Here is a 26947-nt window from a genome sequence, read left to right as displayed (position 1 = left end):
GGCTGACCCTTCAGAAGATGTTCAGAGGCAGTAAATCACGTGAGAGGAGATTGCCCATCTTTCTCCTGTGGAGCAGCTGGGGGATTTGAACCATATACCTTTGAGTTACTTGCCACTAAACCACCAGAACTCCCTTAAAATATACCAGTTGGGTTTTGACAAGCACCGTGGCAATTGGACAATTAAAACAGACATTCGGGGTGGGGGGGGGAAGAAGAACAAACTGGGAAGGAGGTTAGAGAAAACAGTGCAACAATGAATAAATGAAAACCCAAAATCTCTGTAAATGTTCATTAACGCTAATAAAATTTAAAAAAAATAAATTATAAGCCCACCCTTCAAAAAAAAAACAACCCAGTTGGTTATTAAAATGCTGCATATGAAAAAAAAAAACCAACCCAACCCGTTTCTGGTAACACCCTTGCAATATCTCCTAATGAAAGCCTTTGGGATTCTCTCCGGCTCCAGGGACGGCCACTGGAACTGTCCCGACGTCGGTACTGTCCTATTCTGATTACATATCCCGGCCTGAGGACCACACCAGCATCATCCGATTTGACAAGGGCGAGCAGGAGAAGGCATGTCGGATCGTTATCATCGATGACTCCTTGTACGAAGAGGAGGAGGCTTTCCAGGTCCTCCTGACTTCACCCATGGGGGGCAGGATTGGGTCAGAGTTTCCCAGTGCCCGAGTTATCATTGTTCCCGATAAAGATGACGGTGAGTACATGCTTACCTGAAAAAAAAAATCATACCTCGTGCCAGCCAGTGAAAACTCAGGCACAACTTTCTAAAGTCCTAAAATAATTGTAACGTGCACATTTATTTGAAGCTTGACTTTATAGTGTGATTAGGTTTCAGAGTTGACTGCAGTAATGAATTTTTCTTCCTTGATTTAACATTCTGTAAAGAACACAGGTGCGTACGTGTGTGTGTCTGTGTGATTTCTCTGATATTTACTCTAAGGTGATTGGACACTGAATTACATGAGAAAAAGCCAAAGTCATCATAATAAGCCCAATTTATTTCCTGTTGTTTGTGTATTTGCTTTGAAAAGTGGTATTTTGGAGCTTTAACTTCAGTTTTGGAACCAGTTTTTCAAAGTCAACTGTCAGGCGAGGCTGTTAAGTGAATAACCAGAAAGATAACAAATGGAAAAATTTAAGTCTAACTGGCAACTTAAATAAAGGGGTCATTCCTCTTCAGGGAATCTCAAGCATCATGAAGTAACCTCTCTTTCCAGAAAAGAAATGGAGCAAAAGGTTCCTAATCTTCTTGGGTCAAGAATTGTTTTGTGTTTTCTTATGAGAAAAGGAATGTCTTAGTTGCCAATATGATTGCAACAGAGATCCCACAAGTGAGTGGCTTTAACAAACATTATTCTAGTACAGTTTAGGAGGTTTGGAGTCCAAGTTCATGGTCCTGGCTCCAAGAAGGCTGGCTGGCTGTTGATGGTGGAGGCAAGTCCTTGTTTCCTTCTGCATCTCTAAGCTCAGTGTTCCTTGAAGAGTCCTTTGCATCCTGCCCTTCCCTGTGTCAAGGAGCTTCAGTGAACGCACTGTTATTGGCAGTTTTCTCCTGGTGGTGCTGAAGTTGCGCCCTCTTGACTCACTTCCTCCCCTTTAATCTCTAGTGAGCTGTTTTACCACTTGAAGAGGCTGAGGGAATGCTATGAACTGATGGTGCTAGTACATGGCAGCAGGTGTCCTTAAAATGTGTCCTGAGGTGGCCTAGTGGTAAGGAGCTGTGCTGCAATCCCAAAGGCATGTGGTTTGAATCCACCAGGCATTCTGTGGGAGAAGGATGGGCAGTCTCCTTCCGTGTAGTTTACCTACTCTGTAAAAATGCTGGAGGGTCAGTTAAGGGTCCATTCTGGCTCGATGGCAAGTAAAAATAGTGTAAAAAAAGGAGCTGTCTTGGAGAAGCTGCAGCCAGAGTGCTCTTTGGAGGCAAAAAGGAGGCCTCACCTCACTTACTTTGGACATGTTGCTAGGAGGTGCTATTCCTTGGAGAAGGACAGGAGGTTGGGAAGGGTGGAGGGTCGACGAAGGCGAGGAAGACCCTCAACCAAGTGTATTGACAGGGTGACTGCTGCAGTGGTCTCTTGTGTGTCAGGAAGTGTGAGAATGGTGCAGGACGGAACAAGGGTCAGATCTTTTGTTCTTAGGGTCGCTATGAGACGTACTCATAGATGGCACCTAACAACAACAGCAACAACAACATGTGTAGTTTATAGAATTCTAGATCGAAGACATTGTCACTAAAACCTTGGAGATTTTGTTTTATTAGTTCCTAAATTTTTATATTACAGCTTGTTAAACTAATACCAATCTGAAAACAAAAAAATAAAAAGGAGCTATAGTGTATAGTATTTAACTCATTGAGCTACAAAGTGGTTCGAATCCAGCAGTAGCTCCTAGGGAGAAAGGTGTATGGTCTCCTGTAAAAGCTTACAGCTAGGAGACTGCGTGGATGGTGCTGTGAGTTGGAACTGACTTGATGGCAGTGGATACTGAAAGATTCAAACGGACCTTTTTATATCATGTCCAGATTATGGAACACTCTTCCCAGGCCTCGATCTTGGGACACTCTTCCCATGGAGGGATCCCCGCTGGCATAACCAAAAGGGAGTAGTTTGAATCCACCACCAATCTGAGGCAAAAAGACGGGCAATCTACTCCATTGCTCCCTCAGAAACCCAGCAGTGGGCTGCTAAGAGTCGGACTCGACCAGACAGCAGTGCAGTGGGTCTGACGTGGGAAGGCTTCCTGAAGCCCAGATCCACACTGTGCTTTCCCCTTTACACCATACAGAGAGTCTAGAGATGGAGAAGGAAACTTTGGGGGGCAGGGGGTGAGCATTACATTCTGGTTTTTCTGTCTGTGGAGGTGATCTGGGCGCCTTGAGTGAGCTTGTTGATGTCTGCTGAACAGTGATAACGATAACGAAGGTTAAACGAGGTGGGTTGTGTCTCCTTACCTCACTCTCCTGATGACAGAAATCTAGTGCTTCATACAGATCATGTTGTTATATACGATTGAGTCAGAACCAACTCATAGCTGACCCTCCAGAGGCCGTAGATTACACAGGAGGAGATTGCCCATCTTTCTCCCATGGAGCAGCTGGGGGATTCAAACCGTGTACTTTTGGGTTGCCTACATAACTCCTTTACCATTAAGCAACAAGAGTTCCCTCAATAGATCATGTTATTTTTGTTGTTGTTGTTTACCGTAGAGTCAGAACAGACCCATAGCTGACCCTTTGGTGGGTTTTCAGAGGCAGTTAATCACACAGGAGGAGATTGTCCGTCCCTCTCCCAACAGCAGAGCCTCTAGTAGATTTGAACCATGGGCCTTTGGGATTCTAGCACAGCTTCTTGCATTGTTGTTTGTTGTTGTTGTTGTTGTTATGTGCCTTCGAGTGGCTTGCAACTCATAGCAACCCCATGTACAACAGCCCTAAACTCTGCTCTGTCCTGTGCCAACCTTATTGTTTCTGACCCGCCTACCTCCATGACCCCAGTCACTGAATCAATCCATCTTATTGAAGGTCTTCCTCTCCTGTGCTGTTCCTCCAACCTCCCAAGCATGATGTCCCTATCCATGGATTGGGCCCTCCTTGCAACATGTCCCTAGTATGTCAGATGAAGCCTCAGAATCCTTGCCTCCAAGGAGTAGCTTGGTTTCACCCTATCTAGGATGGACTTATTTGTTCTCCTAGCAGTCCACGGTATATTCAGTACTCTTCTCCAACACCACAGCTCAAAGGCATCAATTGCCTATCATCCCTACTCGGTATCCAGCTTTCTGATGCATCACAAGTAATTGCAAAAACTATGGCCTGGATCAGGTGCACCTTAGTCTCCAAACTGAAATTGTTACTCTTCAACACTCTGGAGATGTCCCAGACAGCAGACATTCCCAGTGCAACTTGTCTTTTGATTTCCTAGCTGCTACCAAGAGTGTTAATTTTAGAGCCAACCAACTGAACAATCTCAATTTCTTCACCATCTATCATGATGCTACCAATTGTCCTAGTGGTGAGAATCTGTCTTTTTAATGCTAGTTAAGCTTCAGTCCATTTTGAAGGCAGCAGTCCTTGACTTCCTGCACCAAGTGCTTTAGATCCTCCTCAGTTTCAGTAAGCAGAGTTATGCCATCTGCATATATAACACAGATTGTTGATGAGTCTTCCTCCAATCCTGATGCCGCATTAATCCTCACAGAGCTCAACCTCCCAGATGATCTGTTCTGCATATAGATTGAAAAGGTATGGAGAGAGGACATATCCCTGGCATACACCCTTCTCAGTTTTGAACAATGCAGTGTTTCCTTGCTCAGTTCTGATGATTCTGGGATTCTCCTTTTTCTCAGAGTCAGCCACAGTTTGTGTGATCCACAGTCAAATGTCATTGCAAAGTCAAGGAAACACAGATTTTCCTCTAGTACGCTCTGCTTTCCGGCATCCACTTCCAAAATGGCTTGCCTCCGGAAACTCCATGTACGAAGAGTGCACAGGCTGTTCGTTCATAGGGTCGTTATGAGTCATCTATGACTCGACGGCATCAAACAACAGCAAACAACAACGCTCTGCTTTCAGCCAAGATCCATCTAATTAATATTAGCCATAATATCCCTAGTACCATGGCCTCTTCTAGGCCCAGCCTGCAGGCAGTTCTCTGTTGATGTGCTATTCCAGTTGTTTCTGGATAATTTTCAGCAGAATCTTTCTTGCAGGTGATATTAATGATATTGTTCAGTAATTCCCACACTGTCACATCACCTTTCTTTGAAATGAGACCAAATATGGATCTCTTCCAGTCAGTTGGCCAGGTGGCTGTCCTCCAGATTTCTTGGCACAACTTGGTGAGCGCATCCAGGGCAGCATCTTTTTGCTGAAATATGTCAATTGGTCTTCCATCATTTCCTGGGGACTTGATTTTTTGCCAGTTCTTTCAGAGCAGCTTGAACTTCTTCCTTCATCACCACAGGCTCTTGCTCATATGCTGTTTCATTAAATTCTTCTGTGTCCTCCAATTCCTTTTGGTACAAAGACCTGTATACTCTTTCCAGCTTCTTTTAATGCTTCCTGGATCATTTAATATTCTGCCCAAAGCATCCTTAAGTATTGCAGCTTGAGGCTTGAATTTGTTCTGCAGTTCCTTCAGCTGGCATATAAACCCATAAATACAAGATGTAACTAACTAAGGGGGGAGGGCTGGGCAGGGAGAAAAGTGCTACAATGGAAATCCACGATCTCTGTAAATGTTCATTAAAATTAATAAAAGAAAAGAAAATAAATTTAAAAATATGTAAGAATAAACCTAACTAGAGACACAAAAGACCTATATAAAGTAAACTGCAAAATATCATTATAAGAAAAATAAAGAGACCTAGATAAATGGAAAAATATACCATATTCAGGGAGCTCTGGTGGCCTAGTGGCAAGAAGCTGTACTGCAAGCCCAGAGGTACTAGGTTCGAGTCCACCAGATGCTCTGCTAGAGAAGGAGGGGCAATCTCCTCCTGTACCAGTCAGATCTGATTTGACAGTAAACACACACACACACACACACACACACACACACACACACAAAATAATAAAATTTAAAAAAATTAAAAAGAGAAACTTAAAAAAAATACCATGTTCATGAAGAAAAAAACAAACAAACAAAAAAAGATATAGCTAAGGTTTGCCCAAAGAATGGAGGTTCTAATCCACTTAGAAGCACCTCAGAAGAAAGGCCTGGTGATCAACTTCTGAAAAACTAAGCCCTTGCAAGCCCAGTGGAGCAGAGTTCTACTGCACCATGAGGTCACCATGAATTGAAGTCAATCCTGCAGGGACAAGTTTAGACCATGTGCCCACCATACTCAAGTTTCTTCTGCCCATTTGATGACCTTTTCCAGAACTCAGTAGGACCCACTAGGTCAGCTTTAGGTCACATTGATCTTCAGCCTCAGTAGAGAACTGACTAACGAAGTTGATAATAAAAGTTAATTAACTGACACCTTCAGAGCAAGTGCTGAGGCTTCCACAGCTCCTTCCGTCCCAGCCTTCAGGGCCACAATTTCAGAGCCAGCTGCCAGTGAGTCGATTCTAACTCCTCGCAACCCTGCATTGGATTTCCAAGGCGGTGAATCATACTGAGAGGAAACTGCTCATCTTTCTTCCACAGAGCAAGTGGTGGATTCAAACTGCCAAAGATGCGTGGCCTTTTATTTAGCAGTGCACCAGAATCCTAGCTTTTCTATGCTAGCTCTTTTTCGTACCAAAGTACATAAAAAAAAAAAAGTTCTCAACATGCTTCACACTCGTGAGTAACCATATATATCAGAATAGAGCTGTGCTCCACAAGATTCTCAATAGCTAATTTTCAGAATTAGATCGCCAGGCCTTTCTTCCAAAGCACCTCCATGTGGATTCGGACTTTTAACTTTTCCATTAGTATTCACAATAGCTTGCCTCTTGGAAACCCTATGAACTTGGAGAAAGGATGAAAGTTATACAGGAGTCCAGGACTTTCATTCATAGGGTCGCAATGAGTCGCCTACAACTCGATGGCACTTAACAACAACAACAACAACAGCATAGAGAGAGAGCAGTCGGCCTAGCAGACAGAATGCCATGCTCCCAAGTCAAAGGTGAGTGACTCTACTCCGTGGCCCTCAGGCCTGCCTTTACTTGTTTTTGGTGAGATATTCTTCTAGGTCCTGTAAACCTGGTATGTCTACTTGCTGGACAGAGATAACTCATGGTTGCTGTGAAGCCGAACACTGTGACACTGATGTGTCAAATAAGAGAATGGCTACCCATGGTGGACAGTGTTTGGTGGAGCTCCCTGATTAAAACAAGCTTGGAAGCAGGACTGGCATCCACTTCCATAATAGCTTGCCTCTGGAAACCCTATGAGCCTGGAGGAAGGACAAAAGTTATACAGGTGTCCAGGACTTTCATTTATAGGGTCACTATGAGTTGCCTACGACTCGATGGCCCTTAACAACAACAACAATTCGTATCCAAGTACATTCCTTGTTTGCATCATGAGACATGTAGGTCTGTGTCCCAATGATAGCTGTGCTGTGTCTTTAAGAGAAGGATTCACTGATGGGAAGAGATTCACGTTGGAAGCAGCACAGCTGATGTCCAGAGCACTGCTGCGGTTTTGTGCAGATCCTCTGCCTCCCTCCTGAGGGGCTGCTGTCTGCAGCGCGGCAGGGAAGGTCATAGTATAACACAACCGTGGCTCACTGGGAAGACCATTAAGGCAGAGAGAACAATGGCCCCCTGATCTTTGCTGTCAATCTTTTGGAGGTTAATTAAGGAACATTCAAGTGGAAGTTGTTTTCTGCTTTTGTGTGACAACTGGAAGGGGCTTTTGTTCTCACGTGGCCAGTTTCCTGACCACCCAGGAAAAATTACTCCCTTAGATCCAGGAGGCGGGGCCCTGGACAAGGCAGCCTGGCGAGCCCTGGGGTACATGTAAGTCAAGGCAGTGCCATTACAAAGGTAGCTGGCATCAGTGAAGAAGCATTCCCACCAGCAAGGGTGCCAGCCTCAGGGAAGAAAACATTTCTAGAGCTAGAAGAGTGTATCACACACGGTATGTGGGTACAATATTTTTTGTTTATTTGTGCAGAGCTAAAAGCCACGTCCATCATTTTTTCTCTCTTGAATGCAATCATTTGCATCCAAAGAAGCTACGATTAAGTAATGCCAAACCTGATGCTGGGAGAAATGGCCTCAGTCATTTGACCAAAGTTCCATGCTGTATTTCATGTGCTTAAGTTAGAAAAAAAATTATAAAAATCAAAATAATGGAAAGGGAGGTTTTGGTGTTGGGGTTTTTTTTAACTCCTGAAAATAGTAAGGTAGTAGAGCCCTTAGTAGATGAATTCATATAGGTCATAAGCCTGGTGCATAGCACATGGTGCTGCTAAGTGGAGGATTGGTGGTTCAAATCCACCAGCTGCTCCTCAGGGAAAAGCTTGGAAGTCTCAACCCATTAAGATTTACAGCCTCAGAAACCTGATGGTGGGCTGCTATGAGTTGGAATCAGCTTTCCCGTCATGGAGTTGTTCTTTTTTAAATAAGCTAAGGAATTGTTCTCTGAGGAAGTGACACCAGAATGCTCCTTAGAGGAGATGGTGGGGGTGAACCTTCATCTCGTATCCGTGGGGCCTAGAAGGGGCTAGTCCTTGGAAAAAGACATTGTGTTGGGAAAGGGGAGAGGCCCGAGAAAGAGAGGAAGTCCCTCCGTAAGATGGGTTGGCACAGTGACTGACGCAGTGGTGTAGCCGAGATCATGAGGTTGGCACAGGACAGGGTAAAGTCTCCATCTGTTGTTCCTAGGGTCCCCAGGAGCCATTGTCAACTCAGCAGCACCGAATAAAAACAAAAAGATTCCATTCAACCTACTGATGCCCGTTCTGTGTCATCATCTCCTTGATATGTGCGGTCATTTGTTGTACCTACTGTGCCAACCTGTCTCCCCATGGGCCTCCCTAGCCCTCTCTGGCCTTCTGTTTTCACCAAATACGGTGTCCTCCTCCAGTGGTTGGTAACCACAGACAAATCCAAAGCCAGGAAGTGGCCCATGTTCTGCTGGCATCCATAAGGTCACCGCTGACTCATTTTCAGAATTAGATCACCAGGCTTTTCTTCTTAGTGTCTCTCAGTCAGGAACCACACAAAGCCTGGACAGGAGCCTGTCCACAATGGGTGACCCTGTGGTAATGCAAAGAGTGGTCACAGAGGTTTCAACATTACAACATGCAAGCTACCACATAAGACAAACTGACAGGAGGTGGAAATGAAATTAGAAGTTGTGAGTTCATCTGAAAGGGAGCAGCTGAAAGGTTTTTTGGGTTTTTTTAAAAAAATATTTTATTAATTTTAATGAACATTTACAGAGATTTTGGATTTCCATTCATCATTTTTGCACTTTTTTCTCTATCCCCCCCCCCAGTTCACTCCTCTCTTCGCAAAGCAAAAGATAAACTCCCTCATTGGTATACACCCCACCCCCTGCCCCTAGTGCACTGCACTATGCAACCTTAATTCTGAATTCCTGTGATAACCATAATACCCTATCCTATATTGCTTTTAAACTATTCTCTCTCTCTCTCTCTCTCTCTCTCTCTCTCTCTCTCTCTCTCATCTGTTTCAATGCAGTTTACATAATCTATCCAGTTTTTCTCAGTCTTACCCCAACCCTGATGTCAGTCCCATTCTACAACAGTGGCACTACGCAGTATTTGTCTTTTTGTGATTGAGATATTTTACTCAACATTATGTCCTCCAGGGGTTTTTTGGTTTTTAAAAACATGAATAAGAAATAGAGCAGAGTTCAAATGTTAATGACGAGATTGCAGGGTAAGTGGAGAGAAATTGGAGCCACAGAGAGAACTGGCTGTATAGGGGGAGCACAGTGAGTCTGGGAAGCAAACAGCCAATAGCTGAGAAAAATCTGTGACTCTGACAAGAGGGAGGAAAGACAAGACACGGAAAGTGTAAAATGTTAGTGGATGTGCTCGAAAGCTGGAACCAACGCAGAGCTGTGCTTCCAACACGGCTTCAGAGGCTATGCATGGGGAGCTCTGGTGGGCTAGTGCTCAAAAGCTGTGCTGCGATCTCAAAGGCACATAGTTCAAATCCACAAGCTTCTCCACAGGAGAAAGATGGGCAATCTCCTCCTGTGTGATTAACTGAGTCTGAAAACCCACTGGAGGATCAGCTATGGGTCAGTTCTGACTTGAAGGCGCACAACAAATTGCATGGGAAGCGATTTCTCATGTCTCAGAGCAGCTGGTTGATTCGAACTACCCACTGTTGACAGCCCAGGTCCTTACCTCTAAGCCACCTGAGCTCCCTATTCAAACTGCATATCTAAAAAGGGGTTTGCCTTAATATTTCAAAGAATGGAAATACCAGTAAAGGAAATAAGACAAGTGAACCAGTTTTAAAAAATGAAGTTGGAAAAACAAGGAACTCATGAAATATTATGCAAAATGGATGACACTGGAGGATATTACGCTGAGTGAAATATCTCAGTCACAAAAGGACAAATATTGCATGGTGCCACTGTTGTAAAACAGGACTGACATTGGAGTTGAGGGAAGACAGAGAAGGGGGGGAAGAATGATGTATACTGCATTGAAACAGATGAGGGAGGGAACTGTTTAAAAGGGATATATGATTAGGTATTATTTTCATGACATGATGACATGAGTCCAGAGTGAAGGCTGCATAGTAGAGTGGACCTGTAGAGAGGGATTGCATAATAATGAAAGAATTTTTCTTTTACTTTTCAAGGAGAAGAGTTAATTGGGGGGCGGGGGTAGGCAGGAAGGAAAGTACAACAATGAGTGACTGGAAATCTCTGTAAACTTCCATTAAAACTAATTTTAAAAAAATGAAGTTGGAAGAAGATGGGACGTTCTCTTTAAACTTGTTGAGTTGGAGTCACTTGCATGATATACAAGTGCAGCCAGGTGGCAACCCTGTCTAAACGTGGTGCCAACTCAGCTGAAGGAGGGGCCCTTCCCTGGTGAAGGACGTGGTAGAGTCAGTGAAAAAGACTAGGAACCTCAACGCGACGGCTTGACACAAGGCTCCACAGGAGGGGCAGTCTGTGAGGAAGATGAGCAGTGATGGCGAGGGTGGTGGCATCAGGCAGGGTTTGATTGTGACACAGCTTAGTTCACAGTGAGTCGGAACCAACCTAAAAGTGCCTGCTGTAGCTGACCGGCCGTTACCAGAGCAGCAGTGCTTCACATTCCGCGGGTTACAGACAGAGTCCAAGTCCCGACCGATGCACTCAAGCACAGCCACCACTTGTCAGCTAGTAGGGCTTTGCGTGTTGCTGTGATGCTGAAAAGATCTCAGTGGAGCTTTCAGACGGATACAGACTAGGAAGAAAGGCCTGGCAAGCCACTTCTGGGAATCAGCAATGAAAAACATATGGGCCACCACAGCCCCATTGCATTGAATGCAGACGTGCCATGAGTGGAGAGGAATTAGGATTGGGAAGTGCTGCTCCAGATGGTGCTAACTGAAGTTAGGAAGATGAGCACACAGGGCCAGAGAAGGTCATTTCTGTCCCTGTGGATTCCTCATGACTTTAGTGTGCAAAGTCCTGAGGAAACAGGACTGATGGAAGGTTCTTAGAATATATTACTGCTAGATATTTCTGCATCAACCCTGCTGGCTGTTAATTCTAAACGCTGTGTGCTGCCAAGTCCATTTCCATCATACCAACCCCATGTGACACAGCAGAACTGCCCCTTGGGATTTCCTAGACTATAATAGTATTTTTTTTATAAAACAATGCTTTTTATTGCAACTTGAATGAAACTTCCTAGGCCATCTTTTCTGAAACAAAGCGGGGTCTTTTCTCCCAGTGGAGCCCCTAGTGCGTTCGAGCCTATGTTTCAGTGAATAGCCACACACTTAAGCAGTGCACCACCAAGGTGATTGCAAATAGTAACTAAGTATGATCTGTTGACAGCAAATAGTAATTAAGTCTGAGCTGTTATATAACATGAAAAGACGTGGCAATGTGAAGAGTTAAGTATGTGTTGCTGCTGCTGCTGTTAACTGCCTTCAAGTTAAGCAGGACTCATAGCAACCCTGTGACCAAAAGGCCTGAAGCCCCTGTACAACCATCCACCTTTATAAAAGTTCAGAGTTTCCGGAGGCATGTTACTTAGGAAGTAGATGTCACTCCTGCTTCCAGAGTTGCCAATTAATAGTATACCTTTAGACCTTTCAAAGAGACTGATATTTAATGGTGCCTCTTTAAAATATTAGAAAATGAAAAAAATATATACAATCAATTGGTATGTGTTCTCTCTCAGTACCATCAAGTCAGAACTGAGCCTCTAGTGAGTTTTCCAAAGCGATAAATTGCATGAGAGGAGATTTGCCATCTCTCTCTCTCTCTCTCTCTCTCTCTCAGTGACTGGTGGATTCGAACCCCCGGAGAAGTGCAGCCTTTGGATGAGCGAGCAGCACAGCTCTGCCTGGATTGTGTCACCTGAGCTCCCCAGTCTGGGTTCATTCCTTCTTTTTGTAAATTCTTTCAGTTAAATTTAAGTCTTCCTACCATATCAAGAACCACTTCCACATATTTTTTTTTTCCTTAAATAATTGTAATGGTTTGGGGAAAGGCATTGCAAAATTGTAGCATCAACTCATTTTCGGCAGATAGAAGTGGGAGAAGGAGCGTTTGTGAGTGTGCGTCTCCCACTCTATGTGGGTAGGAGCGTCCAAAGCACTGAACTTGCCCCCAGGCTGGCCTTTGGGGTGGCCCTGGAGGCGTGGAGCCCAGCTTCTCAGCCCCTTCTACCGCTACCGGCCTGGATGTCGCCTGCAGGGCACCTTTTACAATGAAGTCAAATGGGCAACCTCAGAGACAGCTGAGAAGGATTTCTTAACAATAGAAATGTGTTTGACTCCACCAACAGTCAGTAGCTCCAAAGGCCCTGCCGCTGTGCTGCTGCCGGCTGCCTGGTCTATTTGAAATCCTGATACAATGCCCCATTTGCGGCTGGAAAGCATTAAGGAGCTTTGTGCCAGGGTGCACACGAGCTTGGCCAGCAGCCACTTGAATCTCTCCTGCTAGTCGTATGAAAACACGCTAGCATCTTTCCCAGAAAAGGCAAAGGCCCCAGAGCTCCTTGTAATAACAGCCCCCTGTTCTGTGTAACTTGCATAGCAGAGGGGCCTTGTTCTATATAAGCATCCTGTCTAACTTACACATCGGAGTGACCTTATTACCTGCGAGAGAATGAGTGCTGGGAATTACAGGACGTGGATCCAGGTTACTCTGAAATAAGCTTTCACATCAGCAATTGCAGATAGTCCTAGTGTAGGTACGCTGTCCGCCAAGCTCCTTCTCGGTTATTATGGTGAAGGTCTTGTATGGAATCATGTCATTCACAGTAAAAAAACTGACCTCTATCTTTATATTCCTGGATTCCATAGACATCTATTTTGTCTAAGAATTAAAACTAATGACCACTGGTGAGGCATTTGTGAGTCAGTGGAAAAATCCACACCTGCCATGTGGGAGACCTGCATTTCCTTTCCACCCGTGCAGCGTATGCTCGGCCTCCATTTATCTGTCAGTGGAGGCTTGGGTGCCGCTATGATGCCAACAGTTCTTGGTGGACTTTCCAGACCAGGAGGAAAGGCCGGGAGATCTAATTCTGCAAAAACCCTGTGGATCACCACTGCCTAATCTGTAGCTCATCTTGGGGGGTCGTGATGCGAGGCCTGGCAGCTTTTCAGTGTGTTGTGTGTGAGGTCGTCACAGGCAGGTGTTGACGACAGTATTCACTGAACACCCTTCTTAGCTGGCAAGAGCTGTCCTTCTTCTCCTTCATTTACTACTCCTTCACACACACATGCTCCCAAATACACACGAAGCATGTGCCTGGAAGTAGCTTGATTCCACTTCCTCATCTGTGAAATAGGAATGGAATGGATGAGCATATATATAACTAGACTGTCTTAGCCTGGGCTCTGTGGAAAAGTAAAACCAATGAAATCAAGAAAGAGAAGAGGAGAGGAGAGGAGAGGAGAGGAGAGGAGAAGAGAAGGAGAAGAGAGGAGAAGAGGAGAGGAGTGAGGAGAGAGAAATTTCGAGATAATGGATCACATTGTAGAACTGAAAAGTCCCAAGCCCATGACTCGTATGGCAAACGGGAAGCTTCCCTGACTCACGGACCTGTGAAGGCTGATAAGCCCAAAACTGGTAGATCGGAAGGCAGGCTGCTGGCTCCAAAGACTGAAAAATCCAAGACTGGTAGGCAGTATGGCAGGCTGCTGGCTCAAGCCCAAAGAAACAAAGGTCACATGGTGACAAGACCGTTTCGGTGTAAAGCAAGAAAGTTTTTCCTTTTGCCAGACATCAGTGCAAGCCATGTCCTGGAGAAAACTCCCTTCAATGACTGTCTGCTCCTAACATATCTCATCATCGAGGTGATTACATTATGTAAGGTCTCACCAAGGGAATGACTTCATCCTAACCTCCAAGCCAGATGAATTCTAGGCAACCAAACTGACATTCAACTTAACCATCACACAGTCAGCCTCCAGAACCCTGCAGCAGCCACTGTGCTGTCCACCTCTTAGTATATTAGAAGTCTGTGTATTAACATGTCCTGCTGCCTTCTGCTCCTATGCTGTCTGATTCAAAGAGCGTAGGGATCCTAATAGAAAACTGTAAGATGAAAGAAGTTACATACTTTTACTTGCATACTGTACCTGAGGATGCTAGAATAATGAAAAAGTCAATAGTTAAGGCTGTTAGAGTAGCTTGTGAATGAACTCTTCTGATTCACCTTTGATCAGTTCCAACTCCTCACAGCTCTTTGGGAAAGCATATTATTACATTTTCATGCTTTAATTGGCCAGCATTGCTTTTTCCATACCATTTTGAAAACTGCCCAGTGGAAGGCGGTGTCTTCGGAAAGGCTGGTTTGGCGTGCTCCTCCCAAGGTCTCAGGATAACGCTGGCTGTGTTTGTGTTGTCTTGCTCATGGTAACATTAGCTGCATGACTCCAGCACTTCCAGACAGAAGCATGAATGCCGCCCATGTAATGTCGTCTTGTCAACTTCAAAGCAGAAATACAACGGATTTACAGTCACTGAGACCCAAGACGCAGATCATCAAACAGTTCTAAAACCCTCAAGTTCTCTGTGCCAGATTCCTGTTTAGTGCTAGAAATCACATACGCTTAAAGTAGACAATGATGATTGAATTTCTATTGAAATCATAAATTCTTTTTCTAGACCTAGGTACATATAGGCATATATCTTTTTAAGCAGCTTCTCAGATGCTGGACTTCAAACTTGGAGGATGGAAATGCATTAAAAGAAATACCCCTATGAAAATGAATAAGGTACAAAATATTTTGGATAATAAGAAAATCCTCTTAAACCAAAGCTCACTGATTTTGAGTTGATATTGACTCCTAGTAGGACTGTGTCCTAGGGCTTCCAAGACTGCAGTCCATGACAGAAGAAACTCTGGCTGAAGGGTTTGAACCACTGAGCTTTCTGGTTAGAAGTCCATAGCTTTAACTACCATGCCACAAGGCTTCCCTCCCTCCCAAAGAAATCACAGTAAATAATAATCGTTGTTGTTGTTGTTGTTGTTGTTGTTATTTTTGAGTCGAGCACGAGTCATAGAGACCCTATGAACAAAAGGCCTGAAGTCTTTCTAGAACTATCGTCATTTCTCCAAGTTCATAGAGTTTCCAGATGCATGTGGTTTAGGAAATAGATGCCACCCCTGCTTCCCAACCTGAATCAATCTGCGATCTCCACCAAACATTGCTCATAAAGGGTAGCCAATTATGGTTTTTGACACACCTAAAATAATAATAGTATCAGAAATTCCAAATTCTTCTCCAGCAAGAGGAGTCTTCTGCTTCCGGTTGTTAAAATTATGAAACCAAAAAAAAATGACTTAAAAGCTACTTAGCTGATAGAGTAATCAAACCTGAGAAAAGCAGACTACCTCACCATCTTGAAGGAGCTTCAGTGGCACTGTGCATTATGAATTATGCTGCCATCCTAAAGGCCAGAGGTTCAAATCCTCTAGCTGCTCCATAGAAGATAGATGGGCAGTCCTGGTCATAAATATTTCCAGCCTTAGAGACCCACTGGAGTATCTCCATGAATCAGCATCAACTCCACAACAGTGGTTTTGATTTGTCACAATCTGTGCCTGTGTGCTGCAATGATAAAAAGGGGACAGTGCTGGACCACTACAGTGAACTTGGGCTTTACTCTGGTCATTCTGATTTAACTTCCTGCTGGAAATGGACATTATCACTCCAGATATACTGAATCAGCATCTATAGTTAGCAAGATTATATAAGCTCTAGCAATGTGGAAATTAATGAACAGTATCAGTAATATCACACAGAAGTAAAACCTCGCTGAAGGTTACTGAAAACTACCTGGAACTGTACCTCCACTGGGGAGCTCCAGTGGTCTAGTGGGCAAGGAGTTGTATTGTCAGCCAAAGGCAGATGGTTCAAATCCACTATCTGCTGCTCAGGAGAAAGTTGAGGAGTCTCTGCTCATATGATTACAGGCTCAGAAAACCCTCTGGAGTGTCAGCTGCAAATTGGTTCCAACTTAATGGCACATAATAACAAACATGGCACATCCACAGGAAACTGTAAAAAATACAAGCTGGATTCAGAGGAGGTTGCAAAACAAGCAATGACATTGGTAACTTCAAATGGACAAGCTGCTTCTTAGAAGGATGGGTAGTCTACCTGCATGTGCTTTACAGACTCAGAAAACCCACCGGAGGGTCAGCTAGAAGTTGGTTCCAAATTGATGGCACATAACAACAACAACAGTACATCCACAGGCAACTGTAAAAAAGTCAAGCAACATTCAGAAGTTGTCATAGAACAAGCAGTTTCATTGGTAATTTCAAATGGAGCTTGATGAAAGCAGAGAATATCAGAGAGATGTTTATTTGTGTTTCATTAACTATACAAGAGCATTTTGCTGTGTGGATCAAAATAAACTGTGGATAACATTGAGAAAAATGAGAATTTCAGAACCCTTAATTGTGTTCCTGGGGAAACTATATACATGGTCCAAGAAGCATTTGTTTGAAATAGCAGAGGCACACTGCATGATCTAAAAGCAGAAATGTTATACACTGGGGTTGTAAACCTTCACTGCTCTTTCTCAATCTCTATATTGAGTAGACCATTCATGAAGCTGGCAGGCCTGAAGAATGTGGCACCAGGATTAGAGCAAGACTTATCAGCAACCATCAATAGGTATACTTGGTGAGAGTGAATAGGGCTTGAAGCATATCCTGAAGATCAAAGACCACATATGGATCGCACATCAAGACAGAAATGTGCTAAACTGCACTGATAAACAGAATCATGACAAATTGAGAAAGGGTTTGAAGTTGCCCAGGATTCCATTTTACTTGGATCCACATGCAGTCAAGAAAACAAAAGCCCTGAATATCGAGATGGGTTGACACAGTGACTGTAACAATGGGCTCAAATATATCAGAGATGATAAGGATGGCACAGGATAAGGTAGGCTTTAAATCCATTCTTCATAGGGTCACCATGAGTCATGGTTGACTCGACAGCACCTAACAACAACCAATTGCATTGTGGTTGTTAGGTGCCATCAATTCACCTGCGAAACTCTGTGCAAAGAGTTCTGAAGCCTGTCCTATTCTGAGCCAATCTCACTCTCTCTGACACACTTGACCCTATTACCCCAGTTACTGTGTCAATCCATCTCATCCAGGGTCTTCCTCTCCTGCGTTGTCTCTTTACGTTTCTAAGCATGATGTACTTCTCTAAGGCATGGTCCCTCCTTGGCAACATGCCCAAAGTATGTGAGATAGAACATCAAAATCCTTTCTTCCAGAGAACAACGATGCTGCCAGGGACCTCTTTTTAAGTGCTAGAGACCAAATATATGTCCTCGATCAGACTAAGGTGCAGCTAAGTGGTGATATTTCCAATTGCCCAGGTGCTTATGAAAAGTTAAACAATGAGTAAGAAAGCCTGTAGAAGAACTAATGCTTTTAAATTGTGGTTTTGGGCAAGGAATTTTGTGGTGTTGCCACAAAATGAGGAGCTCTGGTGACCTGGTGGTAGGGAATTGCACTGCCAACCCAAGCAGAAGGAGATTCAAATCCACCAACTGCTCCACAGGAGAGAGAAAGAAGACAAGTCTTCTGTGATTTACAGCCTCTAAAAACCCACTCGAGGGTCACCTAGGAGTCAGGTCCAGTTCAGCTGCAGTCAGTGAGTGAGTGAAATATTAATCTGTCTTGAAAGTGGTGCAGCCAGATTGTTCCTTACAAGCAAAGATGGTGAGTCTTTGTCTCACATAGTTTGAGTGTGTTATGGAGCCCCTGGAGAAGGACATCATTCATGGGAAAGGATCAGGTCAGAAAAATAAGAGGAAAACTCCTAACAAGATAAATTTACATGATGACTTCAATACTGGCCTTAAACACGGCAGAAATTGTGAGGATGGTGGAAGTTTGGATAGGGCCTCCTTGTGGTGTTCATAGGGTCACTGGGAGGCAGAGCTGAGTCAGCGGCACTTAACGACCAGTTGGATTCTCGAAGGCACAAGGAAGTGGTTTTGAACAAGATTGGACCATTTTACAGAAGGCTGACAAGGAAATTGACAAAACTATTATGGCCCTGCACAGATCAGGCTCCAGAAGCAGTGAGATCTTGAGAAGAACGTCCAAAACGAGCTTAGCTTCTGAGAAGCCTGAAAGCTACCAGCCGAAGAGCTGAGAGAGCTGTTTCTTGCAAGTTGGCAACTGACCGGCTGATGTATGTCCACTGTCTCCTGCCCCTTCGTCTGTGACAGGCTCTCTCGGTTGCAGGGATGATGTATGATTGTGGCTGAGCCAAGCCGCAGTTCAGGGCAACAGTCCCTGAGTTTAAACACATACCTGTGGAAGAAAGAAAATGACTGGCAGAGATTTACTATCTAGTGCTTTAAAAAGAAGAAAACACCACCAAGCTAAGAATATAGGCATTGTGAGAGAGAAGGGGAAAAAAATTGCTTCTTTTCACACCTCGCGGGACTGAAATATATCTCGATATATTTTATTTCCTCCAGGGTGTTTCTCAAACACTCTGCTTCACAGTTGCAGGAAGTGTGTCACAAAAGTGCAGCTCGGTGGTCACAATGCCAACAAGGAGTTCATTCTTCCCTTCGCGCGCGCGCTCTCACACTTTCTCTTTCAGGGATCACACTAGTTGGTCGGGATAATTTTCAGGACAGCTGTCACAGTCAGGGAAAGCTTTCAGCAGCCTGGGCCACAGGGTCCCTCACAGCCCTGGCCCTGCAAGATGATCCTGTGTAGATGAGATAAAGCTATAAACATGAGGAGCATGGGCTTTATGTCTTTGGGGTCTACTGTGTGTGATTTATATCCTCAGTACCCTGGTGAAACCCTATCTAGACAATGCACGCTGGTAGAAAGGGGCACGGATTTATACCCGCTTTGCTGGGACCACAACAATCTCAAAAATACAGTTAGTCTCAACTGATACAGGTTTTTAAAATGTTTTCTCAGTATATTAAAAGAGTAATAAGCAGGGGATAGGGTTCAATAAGCCGAGAGGACAAATTAACAGTTGGGGGGAAAGAGAGTCTGATTAATTCTCAAGGGAAAGCTTCATTACCTTGTTCAAAACAATAAGTCCCTTGACATTTCTGTGAGAAGGGAAACTCCATCAAACGCTTGTGTTACAATTACAGAGACTCAATAACATGGTTTTTGGGGAATCTATTTTTCCATTTTCTTCTTACACAGTGAAAGAAAGTGAATGTAGTCTCATAAATGGCTATGTGCCTAAAGCCTTAGATTCTCAAAGAAATCAAAGTGAATTGAGGAAAACAAACAGCCAAGCAGTTCATCATGTAATATGATTTTTCTCTCTTGTGTCCCTCACCGTGGGGAGTGGGTCTAGTCCATGCTAGACCCTTTCTTCTCACTGCATCCTAAGTTCTTATTGTTTCCTCCTTAAAGGGCACTCTGGTGGCCTACAGAAGGAGCTGTGCTGTCAATCCAAAGGCGCTTGGTTCTAATATAATACACCAGCTGCTCTGGGGGAGTAAGACGAGCAATGCTTTCCTATGTGATTTACAGCTTCAGAAAACCAAGGACCAGCTATCAGTCTTTTGTGACTCAGCAGCACAGCCATCAACAACAGCCACCTCCTAAGCTCTTCAGATTTTTTTTCCCCTAAACCTTTTATTCTCACCACTGGCCCAATTGGCAGCATCAGGATGAATGATGAAGAGATTGAGATTGTTCACAGCTTTAGTCTGCTTGGCTCCACAGTCAACACTCTTGGCATCAGAAGCCAGGAAATTAAAAGATATATTGCGATGGGAAAGTCTGCTGTTAGGGACCTCTCCAAAGTACTGAAGAGCAATGGTGTCACTCTGGAGACTAACGTGTGCCTGATACAGTCCATGATCTTTGCAATCAGTTGTTGTGCCTCAGAGAGTAGGACAGTGACTGAGGAGGATAGAAGGAGAATTGATGCCTTTGAGCTGTGGTGCTGGAGAAGAATATTGAGAGTACCATGGACTGCTAGGAAAATAAACAGATTCATTGTGGAGAGGGTTAAACCGGGCTGCTCCTTGGAGGCAAGGATTCTGAGACTCCGTCTAACATACTTTGGACATGTTGTGAGGAGAGAGTGGTCCTTGGAGAAGGACATCATGCTTGGGAGGGTGGAGGGACAGCGCAGGAGGGGAAGACCCTCTATGAGGTGGATTGATTCAGTGACTGGGGTAATCGGGATGGGTGTGTCGGAGACAGTGCGATTGGCACAGAACAGAGCAGAGTTTAGGGCTGTTGTACATAGGGTCACTATGAGTCGCAAGCAATTCAACGGCACACAACAACAACAACAACAACAAACCTTTTATTTCCTTTGCTGTAGCAATTTCTTGATATCTGGTGCAAAAGACAAAAATGGAGTTAGACTAATCTTTATTCTCAGAGTTTCCAAGACTGAGTAGGAGACAGTCACATGATGACAAAAGATTGCACACAAGTGCAGGTGGTAGACAGTTTTCATACTAAAAGTATTTGTGAAGATGTTCATGAAAATGTCTGGATTATTTCTAGAAAAAGTGTATATTTAAAAAGATAGCATTTGGCTCATAAGATTGATATTCCTTTACATCAATGATACTTAAACTATAGCAAGATTGACTTGGATGGTTTGTTAACATATAGATTGTTGCTGGTGCTCTTCAGATATTTTATCCCTGTTAGCTCTCTCTCTCCTGACTGAATGGCCACTTTTGTTCACAAGCTTGCGCTACATTCGAGGTTAGGGTTTAGCTCATCTCTGCTTCTAGTCTGTCCCTCCTCTGTTGTTGTTGTTATGTGCCATCAAGTCATCTGTGACTCATAGCGACCTTATGTACAACAGCTTTGAAGGCTGCCCTTTCCTGAGCCAGTCTCACTGACTCCGACACCCCCACCACCTATTCCCCAGTTACTGTACCAATCCACCTCATCTGGGGTCTTCCTCTCCTGCACTATCCCTCCAACCTTCCAAGCATGATGTACTTCTCCAAGGATCCGTCCCTCCTGGCCATGTGCCAAAAATATGTGAGATGGAGCTCCAAAATCCTAGCCTCCAAGGAGAAACTTGGTTTCAACCTCTCCATGACGGACCTGTTTTTTACCTGGCAGTCAACGGTATGTTCAATACTCTTCTTCAGCACCATAACTCAAATACATCAATTCTTTTTTTTTTTCTACATCAATTCTTCTTCTGTCATCCTTACTCATTGTCCAGATCTAGACTGACATCATAGCTCCTCAGTACTCTGGAGAGGTCCCTGGCCCCAGATTTTCCAAGTGCAGTTTGTCTTTTGATTTCCTGGCTGCTGGTACCTAGAGTGTTGACTGTGGAGCCAAGCAAGCTGAAGCTGTTAACGATCTCAATTTTTTCACCATCTATCATAATGCTGCCAATCGGCCCAATGGTGAGAATCTTTGTCTTCTTGATGTTAAGTTTCAATCCATATTGAAGATTACAGTCCTTGACCTACTGTGGCAGATGCTTCAGGTACTCCTCAGTCTTTGCAATCACAGTTGAGCCATCTGCTTAACGTAAGTTGTTGATGAGTCTTACCCCTATCCTGATGCCACATTCCTCCTCATAGAACTCAGCCTCCTGGATGCTCTGTTCCACATATAGATTGAAAACGTATGGAGATAGAATGTATTCAGCTCATACACCTTTCCTGATTTTGAACCATGCAGTGTTTTTCTTGCTCTGTTCTGACGACTGCCTCCTGGTCTAAGTTTAGGTTTTGCATAAGCACAACCAAGTGTTCTGGGATTCCCATTCTTCTCAGAGTGAATAACAGTTTGCTGTGATCCACAAATCAAATGCCTGTGCATAGTCAATGAAATACAGATAGACGTTTGTCTGATACTCTCTGCTTTCAGCTAAGCTCCATCTAACACTGGCTATAATATCCCTAGTGCCATGGCCTCTTCTAAACCCAGCCTACACATCTGACAGTTCTCTGTTGATGTGTTGTTCTAGTTGTTTTTGCATAATTTTCAGCAGGATCTTCCTGGCATGAGGTTTTAATGATGGCGCTTGAGAATCCCCACACTCTGTTGGGTCTAAGTATCTGTCTTCTCACACTCTTACCTCCATTAAGATGGAGTGCACCTGTATCTGATGATTTCTAGAGCAAGGTCTCAACTCCTCAGCTCCCAGTACACAGTTCTTCATGAACTCGTGATTATCTTACCATTCGTTCTTCATACTCCCACCTCACACAACATGCCATACCATTGCTAAAGCCTGCATTCCCAAATATGAGAGGCTGTCCTCTTTGTCTGCCCCTGGTCGGTGCTGCTTTCTTTGTGCAGGATGTCCTTAAAGCTCCCTGTAATCCCACATACAATATGCGTGGCTAGTTCTCATTAACACTTAAAATCTCCACCAGTAATACTAATGACTTCCACTCATTCACTACCTGCACACAGCAAGCTAAGCACTCTAAGAGCATCCTTTAATCTTACCCTTTAACAATAAAAACCATTAACGAGCACAAGAGAGAGATGAGAGACATGAACCAGGAGGGGGGAGGGAGTCTTTCTTTTAAAATTTTAAAATTATTAAGAAAAAGGAGAAAGCTATTCAGGTGGAGAAAAAAAAAGGTATGTTCCACAAGGTTAAATTCTACAGAGAATAAGGGCGAACACTCATGCTGTGCTCTTTGATCTTGCCAAGAGAGCTGCTTGGTTTAGACCTGCATCTCTATCTAGAGTGTATTAGAGAATGAGGCCACGTATCCATGAGTTTGTTGGGGTTTTTTTTCTTTATTTTTTAAAATAATTTTAATGAGCATTTACAGAGATTTTGGATTTCCATTCATTCATTGCTGCACTTCTCTCCCCGCCCATCCCTACCCCCACCCCAGTTCCCTCCTCTCTTTCAAAAGTAAAAGAAACATTTCCTCCCTGGGACACAATCCCCCCACACCCCTCCCGCCACCCCAAGTACATTCCACTATGCAACCTTAATTGTGGACTTCTGTGATAACTATAAGACCCTATCATACATCGCTTTTAAATTATTCACTCCCTCATCTGTTTCAGTGCAGTATACACAATTTATCCAGTTTTTCTCAGTCTTACCCCAACCCTAATATCAGTCCTATTTTATAACAGTGGCACCATGCAATATTTCATGAGTTTTAAAGTTAACAGGGCACAACAGCTACTACTACTACAGCCATTGCCATTGACTCAGAATTGACTCACAACTGGTCCTTCAGCTGGTTTTCAGCAGCTCTAAATTGCACAGGAAGATATTGTCCACGTTTTTCTTATGAAACAAGTGATGGATTTGAATCACCCACCTTTGGTTGACAGTACAACTCTGTCTACTTTGCTGTTGTTATGAGGTGCTATCAGTTAAGTATGACTCATACTGACCCCTGAACAACAGATATGAACCTGGCCTGGCCTGTGCCAACTCCGCTATCTCTGACACATTTGGTCCCATTGCTGTACCTACCGTGTCAAACCATCTCATTGAGTGGCTTCCTCTCTTTCACTGACCTTCCACCTTTTCAAATATGATGTCCTTTTCCAAGGAACAGCCTCTCTTAACAACATGTCCAAAGTATGTGATATGAGACTTTGTCATCTTTGTCTCCAAGGATGCAACTCTGGTTGCACAAGACATATCTGTCAGGATCCTGTTGGCAGTCCTTGAAACGTCCAGCACTTGACAACGCCACAACTCGATGTTTCTTGTCATCCATATTTGTTGCTGAGCTCTCCAATGTGTAGCAGGTAATTGAATAGCCCATGGCTTGAATCAGGTATTCCTCAATTTTTAAGCTGACATCATTGCTCTCCAGCAATGGTAAGATCCCTACAGCAGATTTCCCTGACAAAATACACCTTTTGATTTCTTGACTGCTCATACCAAGGGTGTTGATTGTGGATCCAAGAAAGATGGAATCACTGGCAATCTCGGTCTTTTCTGCATCTACCATGATGTTGCCTGTTGGCTTAGTGGTGAGGATTTTTCGTGTTCTTGTTATTGAGACATAATTCATATTGAAGATTGTATTCTTTGATCATCTTCTGTAATAAGTGCCTCTAGTCCTCCTCACTTTCATCAAGCAAGGTTGTGTCATCTGCGTAATGCAGGTTGCTGATGACTCCTCCTCCAATTCTGATGCCATATTCTTCTTCATAGAGTCCAGCTTCTCAAATAATTTGCTCAGCATGCAGATGGAACAGATATAGAGAAAGGATACAATCCTGACACACACCTTTCTTGATTTTTAACCATGCAGGGTTCCATTGCTCTGTTCAGACAACAGCTTCTTGGTCTATGTATAGGTTTCATAAAACCATAATTAAGTGTTCCTGGAATTCCCAGTCTTCTTGACATTAATCATAGTTTATGATCCACCCGATGAAATGCTTTTGAATAGTGAATAAGACACAAATACACATTCTTCTAGTTTTCTATGCTTTCAGCCAAGGCCCAACCGACACCAGCAATGATATCCCTGGGGCCATACATAGCCTCTTCTAAACCCAGCTTGAACTTCTGGAAGTTCTCTGTCAATGTATAGTTCTAGCTATTTTAGGATGATCTTCAGCAATATTTTGCTTACATAGATATTAACAGTCTTGTTTGATAATTTTCACATTTTGTTGGATCACCTTTCTTGAGAATGGGAACAAATATGGATCTCTTCCAGTCAGTTGCATCTGTTTTCCGTATTTTCTGGCACAAACTCATCAGTTGGTATCCCATTAATTCCTGGGGCCTTAGTATTGGCCAGGGCAGCTTGAACTTCGTCCCTCCTCACCATTGGTTCTTCATCTTGCACTACCTCCTGAAAGACTTCCGTGTCTATCAAATATTGGTACAGTGTCTCTGCATGTTCCCTCCATCTTCTTTTTATGCTTCCTGGATCATTCACAATTTTGCCCATAACATCTCTCAGTAATGAAACTCAAGATTTGAATTTCTTTTTCATTTTTTTCAGTCTGAGAAATACCCTGTCTACTTGGCCACCAGAAAATGAGAGACTGTTGTTGTTATTGTTATTGTAATGTGCTGTTGAGTCACCTGCAACTCATAGGGACCTATGTATAGCAGCTCTGAAGCCTGCCCTGTCCTGAGCCAGTCTCACTGACTTCAACACACCTACCCTCATTGCCCCAGTTACTGTATCAATCCATCTCATCCAGAGTCTTCCTCTCCTGCACTGTCCCTCCACCCTTCCAAGCCTGACGTCCTTCTTCAAGGATCAGTCCCTCCTGACCACATGCCCAAAGCATGTGAGATGGAACTTTAAAATCCAAACCTCCAAGGAGAAACATGGTTTCACCCTCTCCAGGACAGACCTGCTTGCTTTCTTGGCAGTCTATGATATGTTCAAGACTTTTTTCCAGCACCACAACTCAACGGCATCAATCCTTCATCTGTCATCAGAGACTACTAAGTGCAAATAATGGATGGAGATACATTTAGAGGGAGGAAGGAAGGAAGGAAGGAAGGAAGGAAGGAAGGAAGGAAGGAAGGAAGGAAGGAAGGAAGGAAGGAAGAAGGAAGACGTTGAAGATTAAATAGTGTTGCCTATGGTAGTGGAGTAAGACGTGGCTGAATTGAGAAGAAAAACATTTAACCATTATAAGAAGCAGCCCTTGTGTCCTATGAGCTGCTTTGCCAACAAAAGTCTATGGTTCAAATTCACCAAGTGCTTCGTGGGAGAAGAATGAGATTGGCTGTGTCTGTTTAAATGTCTGCCTTGGAAACCTGGTGGAGTGTCATGTTGAGTGAGAGCCAATTTAGCTGTGCGTTGGAGTTCTTGTTTGGTTTGGAGAGTTTTATGGTTTGTTTTGGCAAGTTAAAAAGAGAGGGTGAGAGGAGAGACACAATTTTGTCACAAAAATAGCATACTACACAAGCCAGGCAACTAAAATTACTTTATACTTGGAGAGGCAAGATAAGGTTAGTAAATTACATTACCTGGTGCTGAATGCCCCATGAACTGCCAAAAGGGAAAACAGGTGTGTCTTGGAGAAAGTGCAGCCAGATAGCTCCTTGGAGGTAGAAATGATGAAGCTTCATCTCATGTACTTTGATCATATTGCTGAGAGAGGCTGCTCTTTGGAAAAGGGCATCATGCTTGGAAAGGTGGAGGGGACGGCGAAGGAGAGGAAGACCCTCAACCAGGTAGAGTGAGGGACACGGTAACTGTATTTGAATGTGTCAGAGATTGTGAGGATGTCACAGGATAGAGAGGGCTTCTATCTGCTGTTCATAAGGTCACAGTGAGTTGTACTGGACTGAGTGACCTAACAATAATACTCCTGTTATCCTGTTGTATTTTAAGATTCTTGATCTTGGTGAAATAATTTATGCTTTCTCTGCTCATTTTCCTCATAATATAGACTACCTCAGACAGAAGTTATGAAGAATAAACAAGGTGATATATGCAATGCATAATATTCTGTATCGACTTGTGGTAAAGAGCTGTACTGCCAACCTAAAGGCACACAGTTCAAATCCACCAGCTGTTCAGTGGGAGAAAGATGAGCAGTCTGCTCTCATGTCATTTACTCCCTCTGAAAACCCACTGGGAGGTCCGCTATGGGTCACATCCAACTCACTAGCACATAACAAGCCAACAACATATATGAGCCTAGTGGTAAGGAGTTGCACTGCAAACCCAAAGGTAGAACGTTCAAACCCACCAGCTTCTCTGTAGGAGAAGGATGGGCCCTATGCTTCTGTGCCATTTACATCCTCTGAAATCCTCCTGAAGGGTCAGTTATGAAACAGCTTAGTGACACAAAGCAACAACGATGGATGG

At 43.7% G+C, this 26947-nt stretch overlaps 1 protein-coding gene across 1 annotated transcript in view; it reads left to right on the top strand.

Annotated features, from left to right (window-relative positions):
• The window catches only part of FREM2 (FRAS1 related extracellular matrix protein 2), a 215332-nt gene that overhangs the window by 111946 nt on the left and 76439 nt on the right, over positions 1-26947 (top strand). The window contains exon 6 of the mRNA XM_006879614.1: positions 469-720. Coding sequence (XP_006879676.1) covers positions 469-720 — 252 coding nt within the window. The remainder of the gene's footprint in view (positions 1-468; positions 721-26947) is intronic.

Source organism: Elephantulus edwardii, unplaced genomic scaffold (genome assembly GCF_000299155.1).
Source record: "Elephantulus edwardii isolate Elephantulus edwardi_28Jun2011 unplaced genomic scaffold, EleEdw1.0 scaffold00004, whole genome shotgun sequence".
NCBI classification, from domain to species: domain Eukaryota; kingdom Metazoa; phylum Chordata; class Mammalia; order Macroscelidea; family Macroscelididae; genus Elephantulus; species Elephantulus edwardii.
The sequence above is the reverse complement of the archived record's forward strand: the minus strand, read 5'-3'. Positions and strand labels throughout refer to the sequence as shown.